At 45.0% G+C, this 21,562-nt stretch overlaps 1 protein-coding gene across 1 annotated transcript; it reads left to right on the top strand.

Annotated features, from left to right (window-relative positions):
• The first annotated feature begins 315 nt into the window (after nucleotides 1-315).
• On the top strand, nucleotides 316-11,596 carry LOC132502191 (zinc finger protein 226-like). The gene is given in 8 exon segments (XM_060118028.1): nucleotides 316-1,445; nucleotides 1,920-1,970; nucleotides 4,069-4,114; nucleotides 5,995-6,121; nucleotides 9,396-9,564; nucleotides 9,566-10,000; nucleotides 10,002-11,154; nucleotides 11,156-11,596. Coding segments are annotated over 8 exon segments (2,442 nt in total). The 5' UTR covers nucleotides 316-1,410; the 3' UTR covers nucleotides 11,582-11,596.
• Nucleotides 11,597-21,562: the final 9,966 nt, after the last annotated feature.

Raw genomic sequence — 21,562 nt, 5'->3', positions numbered from 1 at the left:
TGTTTGTTTTGTTTTTTTCTTTAATTTCTGTTTTGTGGGTGTGTGTGGGATCTACTTTATTTTGTATTTCATTCATCTGATCTTATATTTTTCCATCTGCCTTCTTCAGTTTTATTATTCATTTATTAATTTCCTGAAATGGATGTTTTCTGAATCAATTTTCAACTTCCTTTCTACTTTATTTGTTTTGTTTTGTTTTGTTTTTGTTTTCCTTGCTGTACGCGGGCCTCTCACTGTTGTGGCCTCTCCCGTTGCGGAGCACAGGCTCCGGACGCCCAGGCTCAGCGGCCATGGCTCATGGGCCCAGCCGCTCCGTGGTATGTGGGATCTTCCCGGACCAGGGCACGAGCCCGTGTCCCCTGCATCGGCAGGCGGACTCTCAACCACTGCGCCACCAGGGAAGCCCCCCTTTCTACTTTAATATATGCTTTTAAGGCTCAACATTTCCCTCTATGTATGTGTTCAAATCTCCAGATCCAATTATGAATTTGAATGTTTCTCTTCATGGTTCTGTCAATTTTTGCTTTATAAAGTATCAGCTGAAGTTATTAGTTTCTGATAATTTGAAACTTTTATGACTGTGAAGTGTCCCTCCGTATGTCAAGTAATGCTTTTTCCTTCCCCTTAAAGTTCACTTGGTCAAATAGCAATGTCACAGATTTTATAATTACAGAAATAACTTGAGACCTAGGATGTTGATGTCTGTCTCTAGAAAGGATTTTCCCTTGCTTCTGCACGGGTTGTAAGATGCTAACAAAACACGTTCACCTTTACACAATTTCAGGGAATGAGGTGTTTGGGCGTTTGGCTTCAGTCCCTGCCAAAGAAAGCCCAGTTTCCTTCTCCCCTTATTCCAATGGTGAAACTCTTTGGGGTTTACCAGGAAGCCTTCGTGGCTGTTAATGCTTTTATGTCGCTTAGCCTCTTGAAGACGTCCAAAATTCTACTGAGTTTGTACGCCTTTCAATGAACAGAATCTACACTCTTCTGAGGCCTACACAGTAGGACGTCAAGACTGCCTGAGAGCTTCTCAGGGATTCCGGAAAGTGCAAACCAGAGTGAAAACATGTAGGCCAGAGCTCGTGCCGGTAGACACCCCCGCACCCACCCTTGCATTCTGGGACATGTAGTCCAGAGCTCGTAAACTCGTGTAGTCCCATATACTGCAGCTACAGTAACGCCTCGCTGTAAAGGTTTACCCGCGGAATTCTGGGAAATGTGGTCCAGGAGTTCCGGGTTAGTCGCAGGCACTTCCGCCCCAGGAGGACACGTAGCAGCCATGTTTTGCCTGATGACGGTGTTTCAGGTCCGCTCTTCACGACCCCTTCAAGCTTCCCCTTTGCAGACCTTTCATTTGGGGAGAAAGAGGAGGTGCGGCTAAAAGCGGAGGTTTGAGGGCCTGGAGTGGTGATGTACGTCCCGCGGGCGGAGCTTCTTTGCGTTTGGTAAGGTACCCGGGATGGGGTGGGCTCAGGTCGTGCCTCCTGGGGTTTGAGGGTCTCCCCGGTTTTCTTCACCCCTAACCTGACCCCGTCCCCCACCTATGAGCTAGCCCTACCGCTTCATACGGCGTCACACTGGGTGAGTTGCTTAACTCCTCTGTGCCTCCGTTGCTGTTCGGTAAAAGGGGGGAAAAAGGAATGCCTTGTTAATATAGTGTTGTGAGAAGAAACGAGATAGCACAAGTAAAAGGTCTACAACTGCCTGATACACTGTTGGTATTAATACTACGCTAATTCGGGAGGCACCCATTTCGCAGCGGGATTCTGTGAGCCCAGGAAGCTGAATTGTCCTGGACTCCTGGCCTGTTTTGGAAGGAGAGGACTTCTAGCTGGTACGGGGGCGGAAGGGGGTGCGGTATGAATTAGTGGGGATGGAAACACAGCCCTGGTATTTCACAGTCTCCTTTCCTTCCCCAGCCCTGGCTTCTCCAAAAGCACTGCACGGAGGAAGAGGCAACAGAGCCCCACGTGAGTAGGACTTGGCATTCTTCTACTTAAGATATTCCTATAAATTGTAGAACGTATGGGACATGGGTAACGATGATAACTGAGCCTTGGTCACTAATTTCCATTCTAAAAGCTTTATGCCAATGAACACATTTCCATCAGGCAGTGGCTCTGTGAATTGGTACTGCTGTTTTCTCTACTTTAAGGCTGAGGAGCTGGGGGCAGGGAACACAACCCTGTTGGCCCATCCTCACCCAGATGGTAGGAGGCAGAGCTGGGGTTGGGACCCAGGCAGTTTGAGTCCAGCAGCTGAGTTTGCTAATCCCTTTGGTATATTCTCTTTGAGCATAGGGTACTGGCTAGAATCATATCATGAAAGGAGGTTGGGACTTAATTGTGGGGACCTTGAGAGCAAGGTTTAGGCTATTTTATGAGTTTTTAAGATAGTTTTCTCAACTGGGTCATTTATTTTATTTCAAATAATATGTATATCATAGAAGTAGCATAATCATTATGGAAAAATGCAGATATATACATAAAGAAAAATTTTAATTATCTGTAACTTTAGGATGTAAAGATAACCGTTGTTAATGTTTTAGTGCCTTTTTGTCTGGTTACTCTTTGTGTATGTTTCTGTGTAGTGGAGGCTGTTTTTTGTGGGACTGATGTTACACTGCAGTGCTACTCAAATTGTGGTCCACAAACCAGCGGCATTGGCATCACTTGGATAGAAATGCCCAGCCTTGAGCCCCATTCGAGACCTTCTGATTTGTAATTTCTGCGTAGGGGGTCCAGGAGGCTGCATTCCAACAAGATCCCGCAGTAATTCACATGCACGTGAAAATTCGAGAAGCTCAAGAGAGGGTCTTTTCTGGAAACTGAGGCCGAGGAAATTGACCCTGCTGGATGTCACAGATAAAACTGAGCTGGATTCACCAAAGCCCTACTTAGTCCAATGATTTTATTCCCCCACTAATTATTGTCAACTGTCAGGGCCCCTTTCAGAATCCTGAATTGAGCAGAAGACAGCTAGCAAGTGTAGAGTCAAAATGGAGGTCGTTAGAAGTTGTGAAGATATCTCTCTCCCAAGCTTTGGGGAGTGGAATCATTGCCATCTTTTGTACTAGATCGAACCCGGGCCCCCTGCATTGGGAATGTGGAGTCTTATCCACTGCACCACCAGGGAAGTCTCCCATTTATTTCTTAAACTTTCCTATATTTATAATGATATAATTACAATTCAGATTCCTGTCTTTTTTCGTTTGAATTAGGTATGGACTGTCAAACTATTTTTTATTGTTGTTGCAGAATCCTGGCTTTTATTAGTTCTCTTTACCTCTGTGCATAATTGTCAAAAGGGTACTTCCTGTTTAAAAAGAAACTTAACGTATTTTTATACCTTTTGTAAAAAGTTGTCCATGTCAATTTAAATGTTATTGTTGCAGTCACAAAATCTTTAGGAAGACAAGCAGAGATTTTCAGAAGTCTATAAAGACTCTCACATAACAGGGCAACAATGGATGACCTCCACATGTCTGACAGCCTTCTGTTGGTAGAAATCACATCTCTAAGGATAATTTCTAACTAAAATATCATCTGCTTTACCGCAGTTGCTAAGAAATAAGAAACCCTGACAGTGGTGTTCTCAGAGCTTCCTACCTTATGACGATGTCACGAGGTGGATGCCCGTGTTCCCCCCTACTGGCAGAGGACAGAACTGAGGCGAAGAGATGTGAATAATTTGCCCAGGGTGACACTGCTAGTGAATGGCGTAGCCTGATCAGAGCCCATGCATATTGACTCCAAAACCCACTCTGACTTACATGGTCTCTGTTTACACCATACCCAGAATACGAATGACCCCTGTGGAAGCTGCAGGCACACTGTGAGGGGGCCACTGTGTATGGATGGGCAGGTCATTCCTCACACAGCCACTGAGGGGGTTCACGGGGGCATCTGGTATCTGCGTGGGGCTCTGCTCATCAAGCATAATCAGCTGTAGCCACCCCGAGGACTGGGAGCCTTGGTAATTCACAATGAGCACCACGTGGGTTAGTGACTTCTTTTTCTTTAAACCAGTTTCCAGTTTGACTTCTTCTTTCCCTGTCTGTCTTGTTAGGACTCTGCACTGCCCCAGAAGGAGAGAGAAAATGAGCACATTCCAGGTGAGTAGAGCTTGCCTTTCTTGCTGTTAAAAACGCCATTTTTGTACTCAGGTTGGACACAGGTTTTCCTCTTTTTTTTCTTTTTCTTTTTTTTTTTTTGATTGGAGTATAGTTGATTTACAATGTATTAATTTCAGGTGTACAGCAAAGTGATTCAGTTATACATATATATACATATATTTTCAGATTCTTTTCCCTTATAGGTTATTACGAAATATTGGGTATAGTTCCATATGGGTTTTCTCTTTCAAGGAGAGTCTAAGCATATGAGGACCTGAGTGTGCCATGTGTGCTTTTTTAAAAATTCCTGTTAAATTTAATTGGTTTCGGTTTTAATTTTTGTTTTATTTCATCATTTTTTTATTTTACAAGTAAAAGAAAAATTAAGGGAAATGAAGGACATCTTCCAGTCTACTGCTTACCTGCTTACAAATTAGCTGCATTTCTATTTCTGTAATCTCTTCATCATATGTATTCATGGATGTGTATTTGTATATATAACATAGATACAGTTTTAAATTGTTTTTTTCATTTAATACTAGCTAACATTCACTTTTAATTGCTTTATCATGTTCCTGCAAACTTATGCACCTATTTTTTTTTTTTTTCTGGTATGCGGGCCTCTCACTGTTGTGGCCTCTCCCGTTGCGGGGCACAGGCTCCGGACGCGCAGGCTCAGCGGCCATGGCTCACGGGCCCAGCTGCTCCGCGGCATGTGGGATCTTCCCGGACCGGGGCACGAACCCGTGTCCCCTGCATCGGCAGGCGGACTCTCAACCACTGCGCCACCAGGGGAGCCCTGCACCTATTTTTTATACCATTCTTTACTCACAGACATTTAGTTTAAAGACTTCTCCTGTTTTAGGAGCACTACAGTGACACTGTTCCTGATTTAACCTTTTTCTCAAAATATCTGTTCTGAAGAATATTGCCCCTTTTTGCCCTTAACATAGTAGGTTTAGGTATTCAGAATTTAAGAGGTATGTTTTACATGTGGTGCCTTGGATGTTTTTTGGTAGAATATCCAAATACGGCAGAGCACAGCAGGATCAAACTGCTGCTTCACGCAGAAAAAATAATGTATCGTTAGAAGTTTTCTCACGACCAGAGTTAGATTCAGTCTTCCCCATGCTTGAGTCAGGCCCTTTGTGTATTTTATTTACTGGTTTGTTTCTTTTTCCATCTTATATTTTTTTCTAATCAGAGTAATACATGACCTTAGTTTAAAAAGTCCAGTGGTACTTAAAGCACATGTCACTGCATAGACAGCTCAGAACAATTGTATAAAGAGGTGCTTGGTTTCATCTTTGTTTTAAATATAAAGAATCGGGGTTGTGAAAAAAGGAGGAACCAACTCAGACTCACCCAGAAAACCAAGGGTGTGGAGTCAGAGTATTGCATTCAAGCGAAAGACAGAAACGGGGAAAGAGAGAGTTTTCATTCAGAGACCTGGCATGGCCTTTTGGTTAGTTTCCACATATAACACTCCTTCTCAGCTGGTTCCCACCTCAGTGAGAAAGCAGGTGCCATCAAATACTGCCAGGACTAAATTGGTAACTGTTTCTGGGGCACTTGGCAATAATAATTAAACAGTGAAAGCCTTTTAGTTCAGGATCCAGTGGTTAGAATTCTAGGGAGTTTACTTATGAGTTGTCTGAGAGCCCCAGGTAAATACACAAAGCTTTCTCTTTCATAGCTGCACGTCCGGTGAGGCTGAGGAAAGTCAGTGTGTGGCATTGGCAGGATGGAAGGAGGGGGTGCTGGGAAGTCTGCACACCTCACAGGAGCCGGAGCAACTTCCCATCCTCCTCGTCTCCTCGGGGCTGCCCCTCTTCCACTGGCCACTGGGTATAAGATTGAGGTGGTGTTGTTTGTCGTAGGAGGCGGTGACCTTCAAGGACGTGGCCGTGGCCTTCACAGAGGAGGAGCTGGGGCTGCTGGACTCGGCCCAGAGGAAGCTGTACCAGGATGTGATGGTGGAAAACTTCCGGAACCTGGTCTCAGTGGGTGAGGACAGCCTTTCTCTGCGAGTGTCTTTGTGACCTTGGTGTTTCAAGGCTTTGGGCCTCTTGAGGTGGTTCCCTGAGTTTGGGGACCAGACTTTTGCAATTCCTGTGGGACACGAGAGGATGTCTCTGGTCTTTCTAAACAGTGTGTTTCAGGTCCTTTTCAATTATTTTGTAAAAGAACTGTAAGTCGACAGTATCTTGCTGTACCTTGTGTATTCTTTTTCAGATTTCCCTCCCTGCCATTAGTGGATCATAAAGCCAATTTATTGAGCCCTACATGTGATTTTTTAATGAAATAAAATAGTATAGAAAATATCAGAGTTTCTTAGGAAGAGTACAGCACATTGCAGCAGAAACTCTGGGCGATGGCATGAGTGGTGTGAGAGCCAGTGGGAACAGATTTCATGAAAAGAGACATTGGTTAGATATAGGTCATTCAAGCTTCGTTTTAGTAATGTATACTTTTCTACCTGTGTATCTAGGTTGTGAAATAAATGCTGTTTCTTCAGTGGGTCGTGATACAAAGTTTGAAAAACACAGCTTTCAATACCTTGAATATGCCGTTGGAACTCAAATTTCTAGTAAACTTTCGCTCTAGCCCGTTCATGTTAACTTGTGACTTTGCATGTTCTCATTCTTCAAACGAGATACAAAACATATAGAAAGAGAAGAGAGGCTTTGGTTGATGAATTCAGCAACCCAGATAGAAATTTAGGTGAGAACCAAGCAGTCGTGAGTTCCTATGGTTAGCTCTCTATCTGTTTTGCTTCTCACCAGCCCTGTGCTGTCCATCACCTGGTCCCAGTTGGAAATCTCTTTCCAGGGTTATTGCATAGTCTTTGTACTGGTCACCTGTTGCCACCCTTCTCCTCCCACAGTTTGTTCTTTAGGTGGCAAAGTGATCTTTTGTAACTTTAAGTCAGGTTATGTTCTTGTTTCAAAATTCTCTTGTGGCTTCTTTTACTTAGAATAAAAACCACTTAAAGTGGCTTCTAGAGCCTTCTGTGGGCTGCTGTTCGTTCTCCACCACCTCCCTGAATACACCACCTCTCCTCCCTCTTACCCTATCTTTTCCAGACCTGCAAAGGATGCTTCTGCCACAGAGCCTTTTCCTTGTCCTTCTCTCTGCCTGGAATACTCTTTCACCTGTAATCTTTTAGGCCTCTACTTCTTTCAGTCAGTCACCTTAAAGATGAGGAGGTGGCTGTCCTCTGACCACCCTATGGAAAATACAGTCCTCTCTTTCTTACTCTCTCTGCCCTGCCTTGTTTTGTCTCTAAGCGTTTCACTCATGTACATTTTGTTCACCTGTTTCTCACCTCTCTTTCTTCCACTGGAGGGTAATCCAGGAGTGCAGGAGGAATTCGGTCTGTTATATGTTTATTGCTCACTAGCCTCAGTGCTTAGCATAGTCTTGGTACATGACAGGAACTCTTAAATATTTCTTGAACAAACGAATGAGTTAATGGATAGAGAAATTAGCCTTCCATGAAAATAGCTAGTAGGCGGTGAACAAATCCGAGTGAATAAGGGATATTGCTAAATGTTTTTTTGTCTTCAAATGAATTCCTAGCCTAATTCTAACTTCTCAGGTGCCCATGATGTGTGTATGTGTGTGTTTGCCTTTCTGTACAAGTTGGCCCTCATCAACTTGCACAAAAAATATGTATAGAACCTGTAATTATAACCAAACTGAGTAAAATGCTTTCCCTGTGACTTTCCTTGAGCTCTTAGTAGCAGAGCAAATTCATTTGGGGAGGAAATACTGTTTTGAATGAGGATTCTTATGTCTACTTCTTAGGTAACCCTCCCATAGAAGGAAAGAAATTTCTATTTCCTTATCCCTTATACCAGGGGAGAACAGGTCTCAGAAAACAGCCAGCTGGTGAGTTAGCCTTTCCCTTAAAAGATTTGCCCCGCTGCGTCCCATTTGCCTCCTCCAAAGCCCACCTCACTAATAAGAAATCGATCTTTGTTAGCTCTACAAACATTTTGTGTGTGTGTGTGTGTGTGCATTTGTATGTATCTTGTAGAAGGCATTTTAGATAATGTCACCTTGAGTGCTCTGATCATTCTTTAATAGTTTCTAGTCTGTTTCTTCTCAATACTTATCACAGGCTGTGGAATTTATTCCCAGCTCACTCATAAACCCCATTCTTCACTTTGGAACTCATTCTTGTTAAAGACCAATGTATCTGTGTCCAAGAATTTTCCATGCTGTTTTTAAAGAGACAGCATTCTTCCCTAGCCTCTAAATTTTGACTCCTGCTTGGCAGGGGGAGTGGAGGAACATATTAGGCAGCACAAATGCCTCAGAAGGATCCAGTGCATAGGTCTTCATGCTTTTTTTTAACCCCACTGATGCTTAGACCCTTTTTTAAAATTAATTAATTTTTGGTTGCATTGGGTCTTCGTTGCTGCATATGGGCTTTTCTCTAGTTGTGGTGAGCGGGAGCAGCTCTTCGTTGTGGTGCGCAGGCTTCTCATTGCAGTGGCTTCTCTTGTTTCAGAGCACGGTCTCTAGGAACGCGGGCTTCAGTAGTTGTGGCACGTGGGCTCAGTAGTTGTGGCTCACGGGCTTAGTTGCTCTGCGGCATGTGGGATCTTTCCGGACCAGGGCTCGAACCTGTGTCCCCTGCACTGGCAGGCAGATCATTAACCACTGTGCCACCGGGGAAGTCCCGGTTTTTAGCCCCTTTCATATCCTCCTCAGCACTAACCCCCTTGGTGTGCTGCCGCCTCGGGTGCAGCCTTTCAACTTAAGCAAAACTGTACTTTCCAGTCCTTTTCCTGTATCTGATACCTGACTTGTAAAAGCTGTTTCGCTTCTCTGACTTGGTTCAAACTTAACCTGGGATTCAGAATTGTGGAGAATCCTAGAAATCAAACTGAGTTCACCTGTGCATGCATTTCTTGAGCCCTGACTAACTGCTAGGCACTGTTAAAGCTGTGAGCACAGCAAAATGCTTGTCTTTATTGATACTGTGTTATGGTAGGAATGACATGTAATTTTTGAAAGATGATTTAAATAGTATGTCAGAGTAGTCATTTGGTTTTAAATGGGTTTCATTCATGCTAAGTATTTGGGAGTTTAACAGACCATCTCTTGGTTTCTGTTAGTATATAAACCAGAGAACTTCATTTGTCGTGCGAAAGATAAGCTGAACCATCCTGAGGTTCATTAAAGTCTCATACTGTGGCTTAAGTGTAAAATCTTGAATCTTTGAACAAAGCTTTCACGTGTCCACATTTCTGAATTCTCTGTCCGATAGAAGAAAACAATCAAAGTGAGTTGAGGGCCGTTCAAGACAGAGGATCACGTGAAGAGCTTTCCTTCTGGCAAATCTGGCAACAAATTGCAAATGACTTAACCAGATGCCAAGACTCCATGATAAATAGTTGTCAGTTCCGCAAACAAGGTGATTCCCCCTGCCAGATTGGGGCAGGACTCTGTTCAAATTTCTGAAGATGAGAACCATATATTAAATGATAAAGCAGGTGATCCCAGTAGTACTGGAAATCCAAGGTTTGCAACTTTGAGAGCCCAGGATTCTTGGAGGAAAACTTCCTTGGCTGAGTCACAGAATTATCAGAATAGACACCAGCAAATTTCCATGAAAAATAAACTGTGTCAGTGTAAAGAGGATGTTGACACCATCAGTTGGATTTCACATCACCCTGATGCTCATGGAGTACACAAGGGTCAAAAATCTTACGGCTACTGTGATTATAGAAAAGATAGCAGGAGGGTTTCAACACTGGATCAGAATACTATGATTCACACAGGACAAAAACCTTACCAGTGTAATGAATGTAAAGAAACCTTCACCGATCTCTCCACCTTTGATCTTCACCAGCAATTACACTCAAAAGAGAAGTCTCATGTGCAGTGAGTGTGGAAAAGGCTTCCATTACAGCTCGGTTCTTCATATTCATCAGAGAGTTCACGTGGGAGGAAAACACAGTGAGTGTGATGAGTGTGGCAAGGAGTTCAGTCAGAGCTCACAGCTGCAGACTCCTCAGAAAGTCCACACTGTAGAGAAACCATTCAAATGTGGGGAATGTGGGAAAGGCTTCAGTCGTAGGTCAGCACTTACTATTCATTGTAAAGTCCACACGGGAGAGAAACCTTATAATTGTGAGGAGTGTGGGAGGGCCTTCAGTCAGGCCTCTCACCTTCAGGACCATCAGAGAGTCCACACTGGGGAGAAACCATTCAAATGTGACACATGTGATAAGAGCTTCAGTCGGAATTCACACCTTCAGTCCCGTCAGTGAGTCCATACGGGAGAGAAACCGTACAAATGTGAGGAGTGTGGGAAGGGCTTCATTTGTAGCTCAAATCTATACATTCATCAGAGGGTCCACACAGGAGAAAAACCCTACAAATGTGAGGAATGTGGGAAAGGCTTTAGTCGGCCTTCAAGTCTTCAGGCCCATCATGGAGTCCACACTGGAGAGAAATCATACATAGGTAATGTGTGTGGTAAAGGCTTTACTCTGAGTTCAAACCTTCAGGCACATCAAAGAGTCCATACAGGAGAGAAACCATACAAATGTAATGAGTGTGGGAAGAGCTTCAGGAGGAACTCCCATTATCAAGTTCATCTGGTTGTCCACACAGGGGAGAAGCCCTATAAATGTGAGGTATGTGGGAAGGGCTTCAGTCAGAGTTCATATCTTCAAATCCATCAGAAGGCCCACAGTGTAGAGAAACCTTACAAGTGTGAGGAGTGTGGGCAGGGCTTCAGTCAGAGTTCACGACTTCAGATCCACCAGCTGATCCATACCGGTGAGAAACCATACAAATGTGAAGAGTGTGGGAAGGGATTCAGTCGTAGAGCAGATCTTAAAATTCATTGCAGAATCCACACCGGAGAGAAACCGTATAATTGTGAGGAGTGTGGGAAAGTCTTCAGGCAGGCCTCAAATCTTCTGGCCCATGAGAGAGTCCACAGCAGAGAAAAACCATTCAAACGTGAAGAGTGTGGGAAGAGCTTTGGTCGGAGTTCACACCTTCAAGCCCATCAAAAAAGTCCACACTGGAGAAAAGCCATACAAATGTGAGGAGTGTGGGAGGGGCTTCAAGTGGAGCCTGAACCTCGACATGCATCCGAGGGTCCACACAGGAGAGAAACCATATAAGTGTGGGGAGTGTGGGAAGCACTTCATTCAGGCCTCAAGTCTTCAGCTTCATCAAAGCGTCCACACTAGAGAGAAGCCGTACAGATGTGACAGATGCAGTAAGGTCTTCAGTCGGCCTTCACAGCGACAGTCTCATCAAAGAGTGCACACAGGGGAGAAGCCTTACAAGTGTGAGACCTGTGGTAAGAGCTTCAGTTGGCGCTCCAATCTAACAGTTCATCACAGAATCCATGCTGCTGATAAATCCTATAAAAGTGATAGGAGTGGTAAGACCATCAGAGAGCCCACACATGAAAAAAGTTCCATAAAATGATTAAAACAAAAACAAAAACAACTCAGGTGTCATGTGAATTCTTCCAGTCATCAAGTTCAAAAGAAAAAAAAATCATTTGTTTCATTAAAGTCGGTGTTTCAGCCATAGCTCAACATGTCCCAGTAGTCAGGAGGCCACACGGCAGAGAACTCTGGTAAATGGTGTAGTAAATTTGAACTTTGACCTCTATTAAATATTAGGGGAGAAGCCTTAGTGTGAGTTTTAGCAGGCCTTGTACAAAAGTATGATGAACATGCCAAAATTTATGCCCATTACAATGTAAATTCCACGAATGCAGCGACGTTTGTTCTGAATCTACAGTCTGAACATTGTCAGCTACTTTGTAGGTGCTCGATATTTGTTCAGTTAATGAATGAGGAAAAACTTTTTGAAAATTATGTTGCAGTCCCCTCCAAAATTTCATAAAAATTTGTATTCAGAGCAGTTAACCTAAATCTGGCCTTAAAAGTAATTCAGGGAGACAAAAATTTGAAGTGTTAGAAAACCACTCAGTATTGCAATTTGTAATATTAATGTGGCATCGTCCTGTTATGATGAGCTCCATTTGTCTCCCCCCAGCCTCGCTTCAAGTTGGATCTTATCTTGGGCTTTGTCTATCTAATATTCTGTGAATCTTATACAGTACAAATTTGGTTATCTTTTGTGACAGTATAGACTTACTGAAAATGGATTGTTCATCTTGCAATACAGAAAACATACTGTTGACCCTTTTTTCAAGAATGTCAAGGCAGAGGTTTAAGTGTCAGAAAGAGTTACTAATGACAGTGACAGAGGACAAACATTTCTTAGTAAATGAACTGATCGTTGGTTTCTTCTTCACCACATTTCCGTCTAGGTTTTGATGTGATTGTCTCCCAAGGGTTTTAGCATTACTTTCATCAAGACTTCTTAAGTAGAGAAAAGAGGCTGTTTGAAGTAGATTACTTTTGTCAAGTTCTCTATCTCCTTACTCCTCTCTGGCCTGAGATAAAAAGAAAAAAATTATTTGTTGAAATTTGGTAATTTCATCAAACATATTTATTCAATGACTGACTTGCACACTTTTTCCTAGCGGTGGATTGAAAAATTGATTTTCAAAGTGAAGTTGCTGAGTACATATCAGAACATAGAACGTGCGTCCCTTTGATATAGAAATCACAGAATAGGACCTTATAATTAGGAAATTCAAATAGAAAAGGTGAGTAGCATGTCAATGTTACTAAATTTTGTAAAAGTGAAATATTCAATAGGAATGTCTTTATATTTTAAGATACTTAGGTAATAACAGGTCTGTTAAAATGATGGCTTAAACTTAATGACAGAAGCATGTAACAGTTTAATGTATTTTAGGTAGGTACATCACATACCTTAATCAAACATGTATGTGTGTGTGTTAATGCATCCTATCATCTGTAAAGGGATATTCACCCTTATGTAAACAGTGGCAAGATTTTCAGGGATTTTTTCCACATTTAACTTCCATATTTAAAATTTTTCATTGAGCATCAATTTTCCAGTAAAATACTGTTATTTTTATAGTAACATAGGTAGTAAAGTAATGTAAAATATAATATTAAAAATTACTAAGAACGTATTAATCCCTCACAGTAAGAAATCCTATCATCATGAGGTATACATATATATGGCCAAAATTAAGGAATAGACCTCTAGAAATCAGTTATAAAAAGAAAAAATGTATATGGTTATTCAAAGATACAGAATATTAGTCAGTGTAACGGTATATTTATAATTAATGCATTTGAAGTTTAGGATAAATCCATGCAGCCCAGAATATTCTGTTTTAATTCCAACAGTAGAAATTTACACATCCTAGTTCTCCTCATCAGGCTTCCTTACTGGGTGAATGGATGGATAGCTCGGGGTACCGGCTTGTCCTTTCAAGTGCTTGGTCTGACTGGAGAAGTAGCTGGGTCGTTCCAGACACTATGACACAGAGAACCATTAGCTGTGGGAAAAAAGGAATTTACCCCCCAAAAAACTTTTTAAAATTGTTTACAAAGTAACAGTGATTGGGCAAATCCTGAAGATAGAGAGTGGAAATAGGTAAGTTTTAGAGGTAAAATTTATCAACGATTCCCTAAGGAAAAATGTGCATAGGGAAGAAACCTAGAATGATGGGAACAAGTTGTTAAGGAGGAGGTTTGCATACCATTTCCTACTTCTTAGTCATTTCACTGATGTTTAACACTTACTTGGTTAAAGGGCTTTACTCAGCAAAAGATGTATTTAATGTGAGAGGCAGGTTTCCAAGATTGGTTTCCTAGACCACACCTTCACATGTGTATGTAAAGTCCACGCTACCTCAAATTGCATTGCATTAGATGTCAGAAATCCTAGGGCTTTCTTGTTTGGTTTGGTTTGGTAGATATCAAACCACCAACTCTCAAGGTAATTTGTAGTTTAGTGAGTTAAGTCAAGGGCTGGAAAACTACCTCCTGTGAGCCCAACCTGGCTCATTGCCTTTAAAGCTTTATTGGAACATAAAAGCTCTTTATTGGCCCATCCATTTATTTACCATCTTTGAGTGTTTTCCATTGTGCTGACTGACAGTGTTCAGTGGTTGTGACGAGCACTGATGGCCCACAAAACCTAAAATATTTACTTTCTGGCCCTTCAGAGAAAAAGTCTGTTGATCCCTGTGGTAAGCCCAAAAGGTTTGTCTCTGTAAGTGAAAGACCACAAGTAGAGCAGAACTTAGACTTGGTTCAGTGAGGATTCCAGAGAGGTTTCCTTTTTGATTCTCATATCTGCCCTTCTGGTTGACCTCGTTCTTTAGTTTGGTTCAAAGACAGTGGTAGCAACTAGGGACTACCTGTTTCTTTCTTCACATTCAATGAAAGAACTGCTCTTCCATTCTTAGTGTTGAGTAGTTCACAACTCACTCCCAGTGCATGGCTTCCTCTAACCTTGACTCCCATCTATGCTAAAGACTAAATCTTTAGCTTTGTATCCAGTTCCATTGGCCTTTGTAGGGCCTTCAGTTTCAACTCCCAGTTGATAGCTTGAGCTCGAAATCTATTTTTACCGTTGGGGATTTTCTGTCTTAGCTTTGAGCTTGGCTACATAGCAACACTTTGGGGGACTTGTTATAATCAGCATTTCTATCTTTCTTTCCTTCCTTTTTATTTATTTATTTTTTTAAGGGGATCCAAAGTCAAATTCAGTCAGTGGCTGAATGACAACACATTGATTCACAACCTTGTAGATTGTCTTATGTCATAGGGCATCAGTGGGAAGGAGTAGAATCCTGGAAATTTGAGGTGGAAATATATGGGCAGATTCCAACAAAGCTGAGGCCTGTGACCTCTGACCTGTGACCTCTTAGTTGAGCCTGCTGTGCTATTAGAAGGAAGTCTGCCTCTACTCTGAGATAGTTTCCTTGCAGGGGTCTGTGGATCCTCAAGACTTGCCTCCACTACCTCTCGTTTTTCCAGACCTAGTAATCAGACTAGAGTCCTTGAAATGGGGACGGGAGCAGGGAAGGGGTGGGTACCCACCGGGTATAAAGGATGACCATGAGGAGACACTATCTGCTAAAATAAGGAATTTTATAATTTATATCAATAGAAACCTGAGAAATAATGTGTGTGGATTTTGTAGGTATTGAAGCAGGTGGGAGTAATGTAATATTGGGTTAGGCTGGATTTGTTGATACGAGTGCATTCAACACCCATTCCAGACTCAGCGTGTTAGCTTGGCTACCTGGGAATGCCTTCAACAGTTTGCTCAAATGACTGAAACCTGTACCCAAAGTTAGCGTATGCTAAAGTCAAAATGCCAGGACTTGCTAAGTATGTTGTAGCAAAATTTCTTGACGTTGGCATGACTGACATTTTGAACTGGATAGCTCTTTGTTGTTGGGAGCTGTCCTGTGCAATGTAAGATGGGTCAGTGGCACATACTCTTCCCTGCCACCCTAGTTGTAACAATAAAAAGTGCCTTGAGGGCTTCCCTGGTGGCGCAGTGATTGAGAATCCGCCTGCCGATGCAGGGGACACGGGTTTGTGCCCCGGTCCGGGAAGATCCCACATGCCACGGGGCAGCTGGGCCCGTGAGCCATGGCCGCTGAGCCTGCGCGTCCGGAGCCTGTGCTCCGCAACGGGAGAGGCCACAACAGTGAGAGGCCCGCGTACCGCAAAAAAAAAAAAAAAAAAAGTGCCTTGATACATCCGTGTGCACCAGCCACGTGGGGCTCATTCATAACACAGCTCCTTAAAGAAAAAAGTCTCAAGGGGCTTCCCTGGAGGCGCGGCCGCTGAGCCTGTGCGTCCGGAGCTTGTGCTCCGCAACGGGAGAGGCCACAAGAGTGAGAGGCCCGCGTACCACAAAAAAAAAAAAAAAAAAAAGTCTCAAGACACTGCCACATATTTCCTGGGAGGGGGGACCAAAAGTGTCCCCAGCTGAGAACCACCACTGTAGAAGGTTTACAAAGGCATAGGAATGCCAGACCACTGGAGTGGATTTATCACATAAGATCTGCTCACCCAAACCCCCTATGTGCCCTGGGAGGGCTCAGAGGACACTTCCTTTGCCAGAGGTTTAAGAAACGTATTGGTGAGGGGAGCGTTAGCAGTCTTGGAATGCTCTGTAGCTGCTCTTCTCTGCAGGCCAGGAATGAGAGGGAAATTATGTCATCATAATGGACTCCCTAAATTCCGTGAGGCTAATGGGATCGTGGGGCATCATCGGTCAAGTGGAAACACTTCATTGGCAGAGATAAAGTGAGCGTGTTTTTCACAATGAACAGCAAAATGAAAGGGCTCATTAGAATGCTTTGATACACAGAGATTTTTTATATTTGCTCATGTGCTATCTCTAGGGCTGAAATAAATGGGAAGTCTACTAATAGCCTACTTGATTTGAATCAGGAGAAAAGCTCTAGGTCTGATGAACATGTCTGACCGGAATCAACATGGGAGTTGTGCTCCCTCAGCCAATTCGATAACATGAGTCAGTTCCCATTTCCAGAGCATCTTGAATGAAGGGCAGGCCGGGTCCCCTTGAGGGAGGATATACCCTGGTTTACTACCAACTATCCCGAGGGTCCTTTCTTCTCCCTGGAAGGGATAAAACAGCTGAGGTAGAACAGGAAGAGACAAGCAGCACTCCAAGCTCTGCTGGTCAGGGTTACCCTCCAGCGTCGCCTTAAAGCTCAGAGCCACACACACCACAGGGAGCTTGGCTCCAGATCAACGACCACGCAACGGAGGTTCTGGAACATTTCCATATCTCGGGGGACCTCATTTCCACGTGACTCTCTTTCATATTCCCCTTTGTCACAGAAGGCTAGGTCCAGTGGTCCGGGTGAGATCTCGGCTCAGGCCCAAGGCTCTCAGACCTCAAAGTTCTGGTCCTGCAAGGGCCCCTGTCCTCTCTTGAGACCACTCCTGGCTCTCTCTGCCGAGAAGGAGCTGCTGGCAGTACGTCCTCTAAGAGTTGAGGTCCATCGTGCAGACCCTGAGAAAACGCCTAGGAAAGGGCTCCACCTTCTTGTTGACGTCAACAGAGGTCAACGCCTTTGGTAGTGCTGGGCGTGTCCCATCGGATGCCACTGCAGAGCCATTAGGTCAACCAGCACATGTGTGCGGCCCCTTCCCTTAGACTCCTCTGGGCCCTCGTGACATAGGCTCAGAAGACTGCCAGCCTCAAGCCTTACCTCTTCCAAGGGACGGCCACACCGTCTTCCAGGATCTTCTGTCCCATGAATCTCAGTTGCTGTTTGCAACTCAAAGGAGAGAAAAGAGCCTGCCTGCGGGGTCTCTTCGGGATGGGGCCTTCTACCTCCTCCTCCTCGTCCTCCTCCTCCTCCTCGTCCTCCTCGTCCTCCTCGTCCTCCTCGGGGTGATCTCGGATTCCACATTGCCCATCAGCTGGGCCATGGTGAGATGAAAGACACGGCAGCTGAAGCCCTCCAGGACGCCGCCCTTCACGTGCTGCTGAAGGATCTCCAAGGTGGGGAAGACCCGGCAGCAGGCAATGCACCTGAAGCCGGTCTCCATGGTCACCATCCAGTCCGGTGTCTTGGCCCTGGGTCTCTCCTCGACGGCAGGTGACCCTGATGGGCTGCCTGGCTCTGCCCTTTCCTCATACTCTTTCTCCTCCCCAGCGGGCTCACTGTCAGACAGGAGGTTTTCGGTGGACACATCAGAGGGGCACGTGCCTACTGTGCACGCATCCTCAGGAAGGGTCACTTCTTCTATCCTCAGCTGCTTTTCAGGCAACTCCAAGGGTTTCTTTGTCTTCCAGGAGACAGCTACACCCTTATTCACTTGTACCTGCATGTAGTATATTTTCATGCCCCTTTCCTCTTTATCTGGGTGCAGATCGTTCTTACAGGGTGAAGAGGGTGAGGAGGAGACACAGTGTAATGGGGGAGCGGTCTCCCCTTTTTCCTGAACCTGGGCTAGGGGTGCGGTAGGCTGGGCAGTGTCTCGATGTGATCTCCGGATTCCTGAAAAAGGAAATTAAAAACATAATAATATGCATGGGCCATGCCGGAAGCTGAGGGAGCAGGTGTGGTAGACGAGAGAGGGACGTTTGCATGACGTAGCTCTGTCGTGAGCTTGGTGTCTGTTGGCCGTAGGAGGCAGTGGTGTATCTGGTGTCATCTGTGTGCTTTTCATCAGCGGGTTGGGGGATACTGGAGCAGTGTCTGTATACACGGGTCTGGAGTACAGTGGTGAGGACTGTGGTATGTGAGGGATGCGGCTGCATGCGTGTATGACGAGGAGTGTGAGTTTGGGAATATCAGTGGTGCATTCCTTGTGGAATGGGGCTGTGGTGCAGGAGGAGAGTACTGTGGATCACGTGCTTGGGGTTCATGTGTGCACTGAGAAGGGCTGTGCCTGGAGGGCGCATGTGTGTGTGAGCTGTGTGGACCTGAGCTGGATGGTACTGCTCTGAGGCTGGAGGTATATGATGCAGAACTCTGTCCTTCTCTGGAAGCAAAGGCAAAGAGAAACCCTACATTTTCCTCTGAAGATGCTTAATCTGGTCCCTCTTCCCTCCACCTCAAGCCCAGACCTTTCCGGCCCCTGCTCCTTGACTTCCCCACCATGGTAGTACCAGGATTCACACCCGCCCCCCACCCCTGACTCAGCTGGGATCCACGCCATCGGAACAGCTCAGCCATCCTGCCCAGGCTCCTCCACAGAGCCCTCATCACCTCTGATGACCCTGGGTTTCCTCTCAGCCTCCCTGGGATCTGTGTGCCTCCTGCCTCACAGCCAAGCACCCCCTCACCTGAGGAGCCCCGCGCCCTTACCGGCGTGAATGAGCTTGCGCGGAGAAGAAGCACAGGAGAAGTGTTTAGGGGCAGAGGAGACCTCCCCTGCCCCTGGGCTGCACCCTTGGGCCACCACAGTGGATCCAAGCCGAGGGGGATCCTCTTGTGACTTCGAGATTCCTGAGGGAGGAATGAAAGGCTCAGGGTGGGTTCATCAGTCCTCTGTCCACAAATACTTACTGAGTGTGTGACACGTGTCAGGTGCAGTGAATACACACAGTTGAGAGTGTGGTTCCCAGTGGATCCTCCAGGATTTAATTCCAATCAGTACTTACTCTGTCACTGTCTTGTTGGTACTGTAGGCCTCGGTGGTGACTGTGAGTATGTGGGAAGAGTGAGTGATGTGTATCAGTTAAGTCTGTGGTAAGTGTGGGGTTGGCATGGGGAGAACGGTGCAGATGTGTCTTATCTGTGTCTGTGGCCTTTGTGTGCATGGTTTCTGTTCACAAGTCAGGAATTCTGGGACATGTAACTTTTCCTCATTACATGGTGTGGCTTGTATTTATGGTGTGTGTTCATTCATTCATTCACCAAGATTGAGTAAGCAGCTACTCCTGTGTATCTGGCACTCTTCCATTGTTCTAGTCTCTGGTAATGCTGCACATTCTAGTAGTGGAAGACACAGACTAAACAAAAATACAATAAATATATAAAACCTGAGCTGGTGGTAAGTATATAAGGGTTGCCAGACTAAGCGAAGAAAAATACAGGGCACCCAGTTAAATTTCAGTTTCAGATAAACCCAGAATAATTTTTTAGTGTAAGTATTCCCATGCAGTATTTGGCCTGACTTAGTTTTAATGTAAGTATGGCCCATACAATATGTGGGACATACTGATACTGAAAAATTACTTGTTGTTTATCTGGAATTCAAATTGAACTGGATAGCCCATATTTTCTCTGGCAACCCTGACATGGGTTAGTGAGACTGTGGTTTACTGTGGTTTGTAGAAAGCGGGTCTGGCATTACTCAAGAATGTGTTATAAGTGTGGTGTGTATGACTCGTGACTGGTTCTTATAGAGGTATTTAGCGATGGCTGAAGTTAGCTGTGTTTGTGCGAGAGTTGAGGAGATACATATATATATATAGTGTGTGTGTGTGTGTGTCCTATGTATATAGTGTGTGTGTGTCTATATACATATTTCATCTCCAGTGTTTGGTGTTGGAAGACAGGATTGTGGTACAGGTGGGTTGTATGAGAACGTAGTATAGGAGGGATGCGTGTATATACCTACATGTGCTGTGTGTGGTTTACTAAGGAAGTTATATGTGGGGTGTGTGATATTTTTGCTGTATCAGAGTGTACATGGGTGTATGAGTTACTGTCTCATAAAACACCCCTAACAAGAAATCTGTATACACTCTTACGTACACCGAGTGTCAGCCAGGTCCAGGCAGGGTGACAAGAACTTTACCACGCAGACTTTATATCTGATAAGCACTCTACCCCCATTCATCCTGCTCATCTCTGCACTACCACAAACACACACACACACACACACACACACACACACTCACACACACACACAGGAACATAGAGCAAAATATTCTGAATGGTCAGGGGCAGTCATTGCCTTCCCCAGCCTGTCCCAGCCACTGCCTGAAAATCTGCCTGCTGTCTAGAGCTCCATTCCCAGGGCCCATCCTACAGTCTCCAGGGCCCTGGGCCTGGTAGGAGCTACTGGGCTCTAATCTGGGGCAGAGGCCTCTAGCTGGAGCTCTGGGGTGACCACCCCTCTCCCAGGGCAAGCTACTCGCCTACATTTAATGCACGCAGGCACCCCGTGGCCCGTGGCTCTCAGAGCTCCCCGCAGGACCCTGAGGCCATTTCTCACCCCTGCCCACGCGGTCTCAGTCTCTGGAAAACCCTTCCCTTCCCTTGATCTCCTTTGGGAAATTCTTCCTGTTGAAGGAATAAAACCTCCTTGCTTTCAATATGACACCATCCCTGGACAAACAAATCTTCTTTCGAAGTGCATTCCACTTGTCAAGATATTTTTCAACAGGGCCTTCAACTCATGGGGCTTTTCTTTCCACTTTGGTAAAAGAGGCCAAGCAACTCATGGGTCTCTCTCAGCATCCTTGCATCCTTCACATCCCCCACCTCATGACCCCAGGGAAAGATCCAAGAGCATAAGAGAGAAATCGGGGACTGAGAAAAGCTGCACCTCTAGGTCTGTGCAAGCAGGATGCAGCCTGCTGTGAGTCCGACAAAGCTCCAGGCCCGGCAGCCTCAGGACAGAGTCCCCAGACCAGCGGAGCTGACCTCCCATCTCCCAGGGGCATCTGGCCGTTCTGTGTCTCACATCACAGGGACCCTCCGGATGGATACGGCAGCATCAGTGAGAGGAGGTCTCTCGCTCCCTGCTTCACAGGTGACACGTTCTCAGTCCCCCCCATCCAAGAGAAGGTTTAGTTTGGCAGAAACCCATGTGCCCCAGCAAGTTGCCCCCCACATACCTCCTCCGTTCTCGGCAGTTTCCTGGGACTCTTCATTTTCCAGATGTTTCCTCTTTTGTCGCCGTTTCATGGTACCAACTAGAAGTCTCCCTTAGAAGATGCCTCAAGAGATGTCCAACTCCTCCTCTTCCCTACAGGTTGGCCCTTGTTGGCTCTTGGGCAATCCGTTGAAATGATTCAATACAAACAAAAATAGTCAAGTCTCCTAAATGG

Source organism: Mesoplodon densirostris, chromosome 14, assembly GCF_025265405.1.
Source record: "Mesoplodon densirostris isolate mMesDen1 chromosome 14, mMesDen1 primary haplotype, whole genome shotgun sequence".
NCBI classification, from domain to species: domain Eukaryota; kingdom Metazoa; phylum Chordata; class Mammalia; order Artiodactyla; family Ziphiidae; genus Mesoplodon; species Mesoplodon densirostris.
The sequence above is the reverse complement of the archived record's forward strand: the minus strand, read 5'-3'. Positions and strand labels throughout refer to the sequence as shown.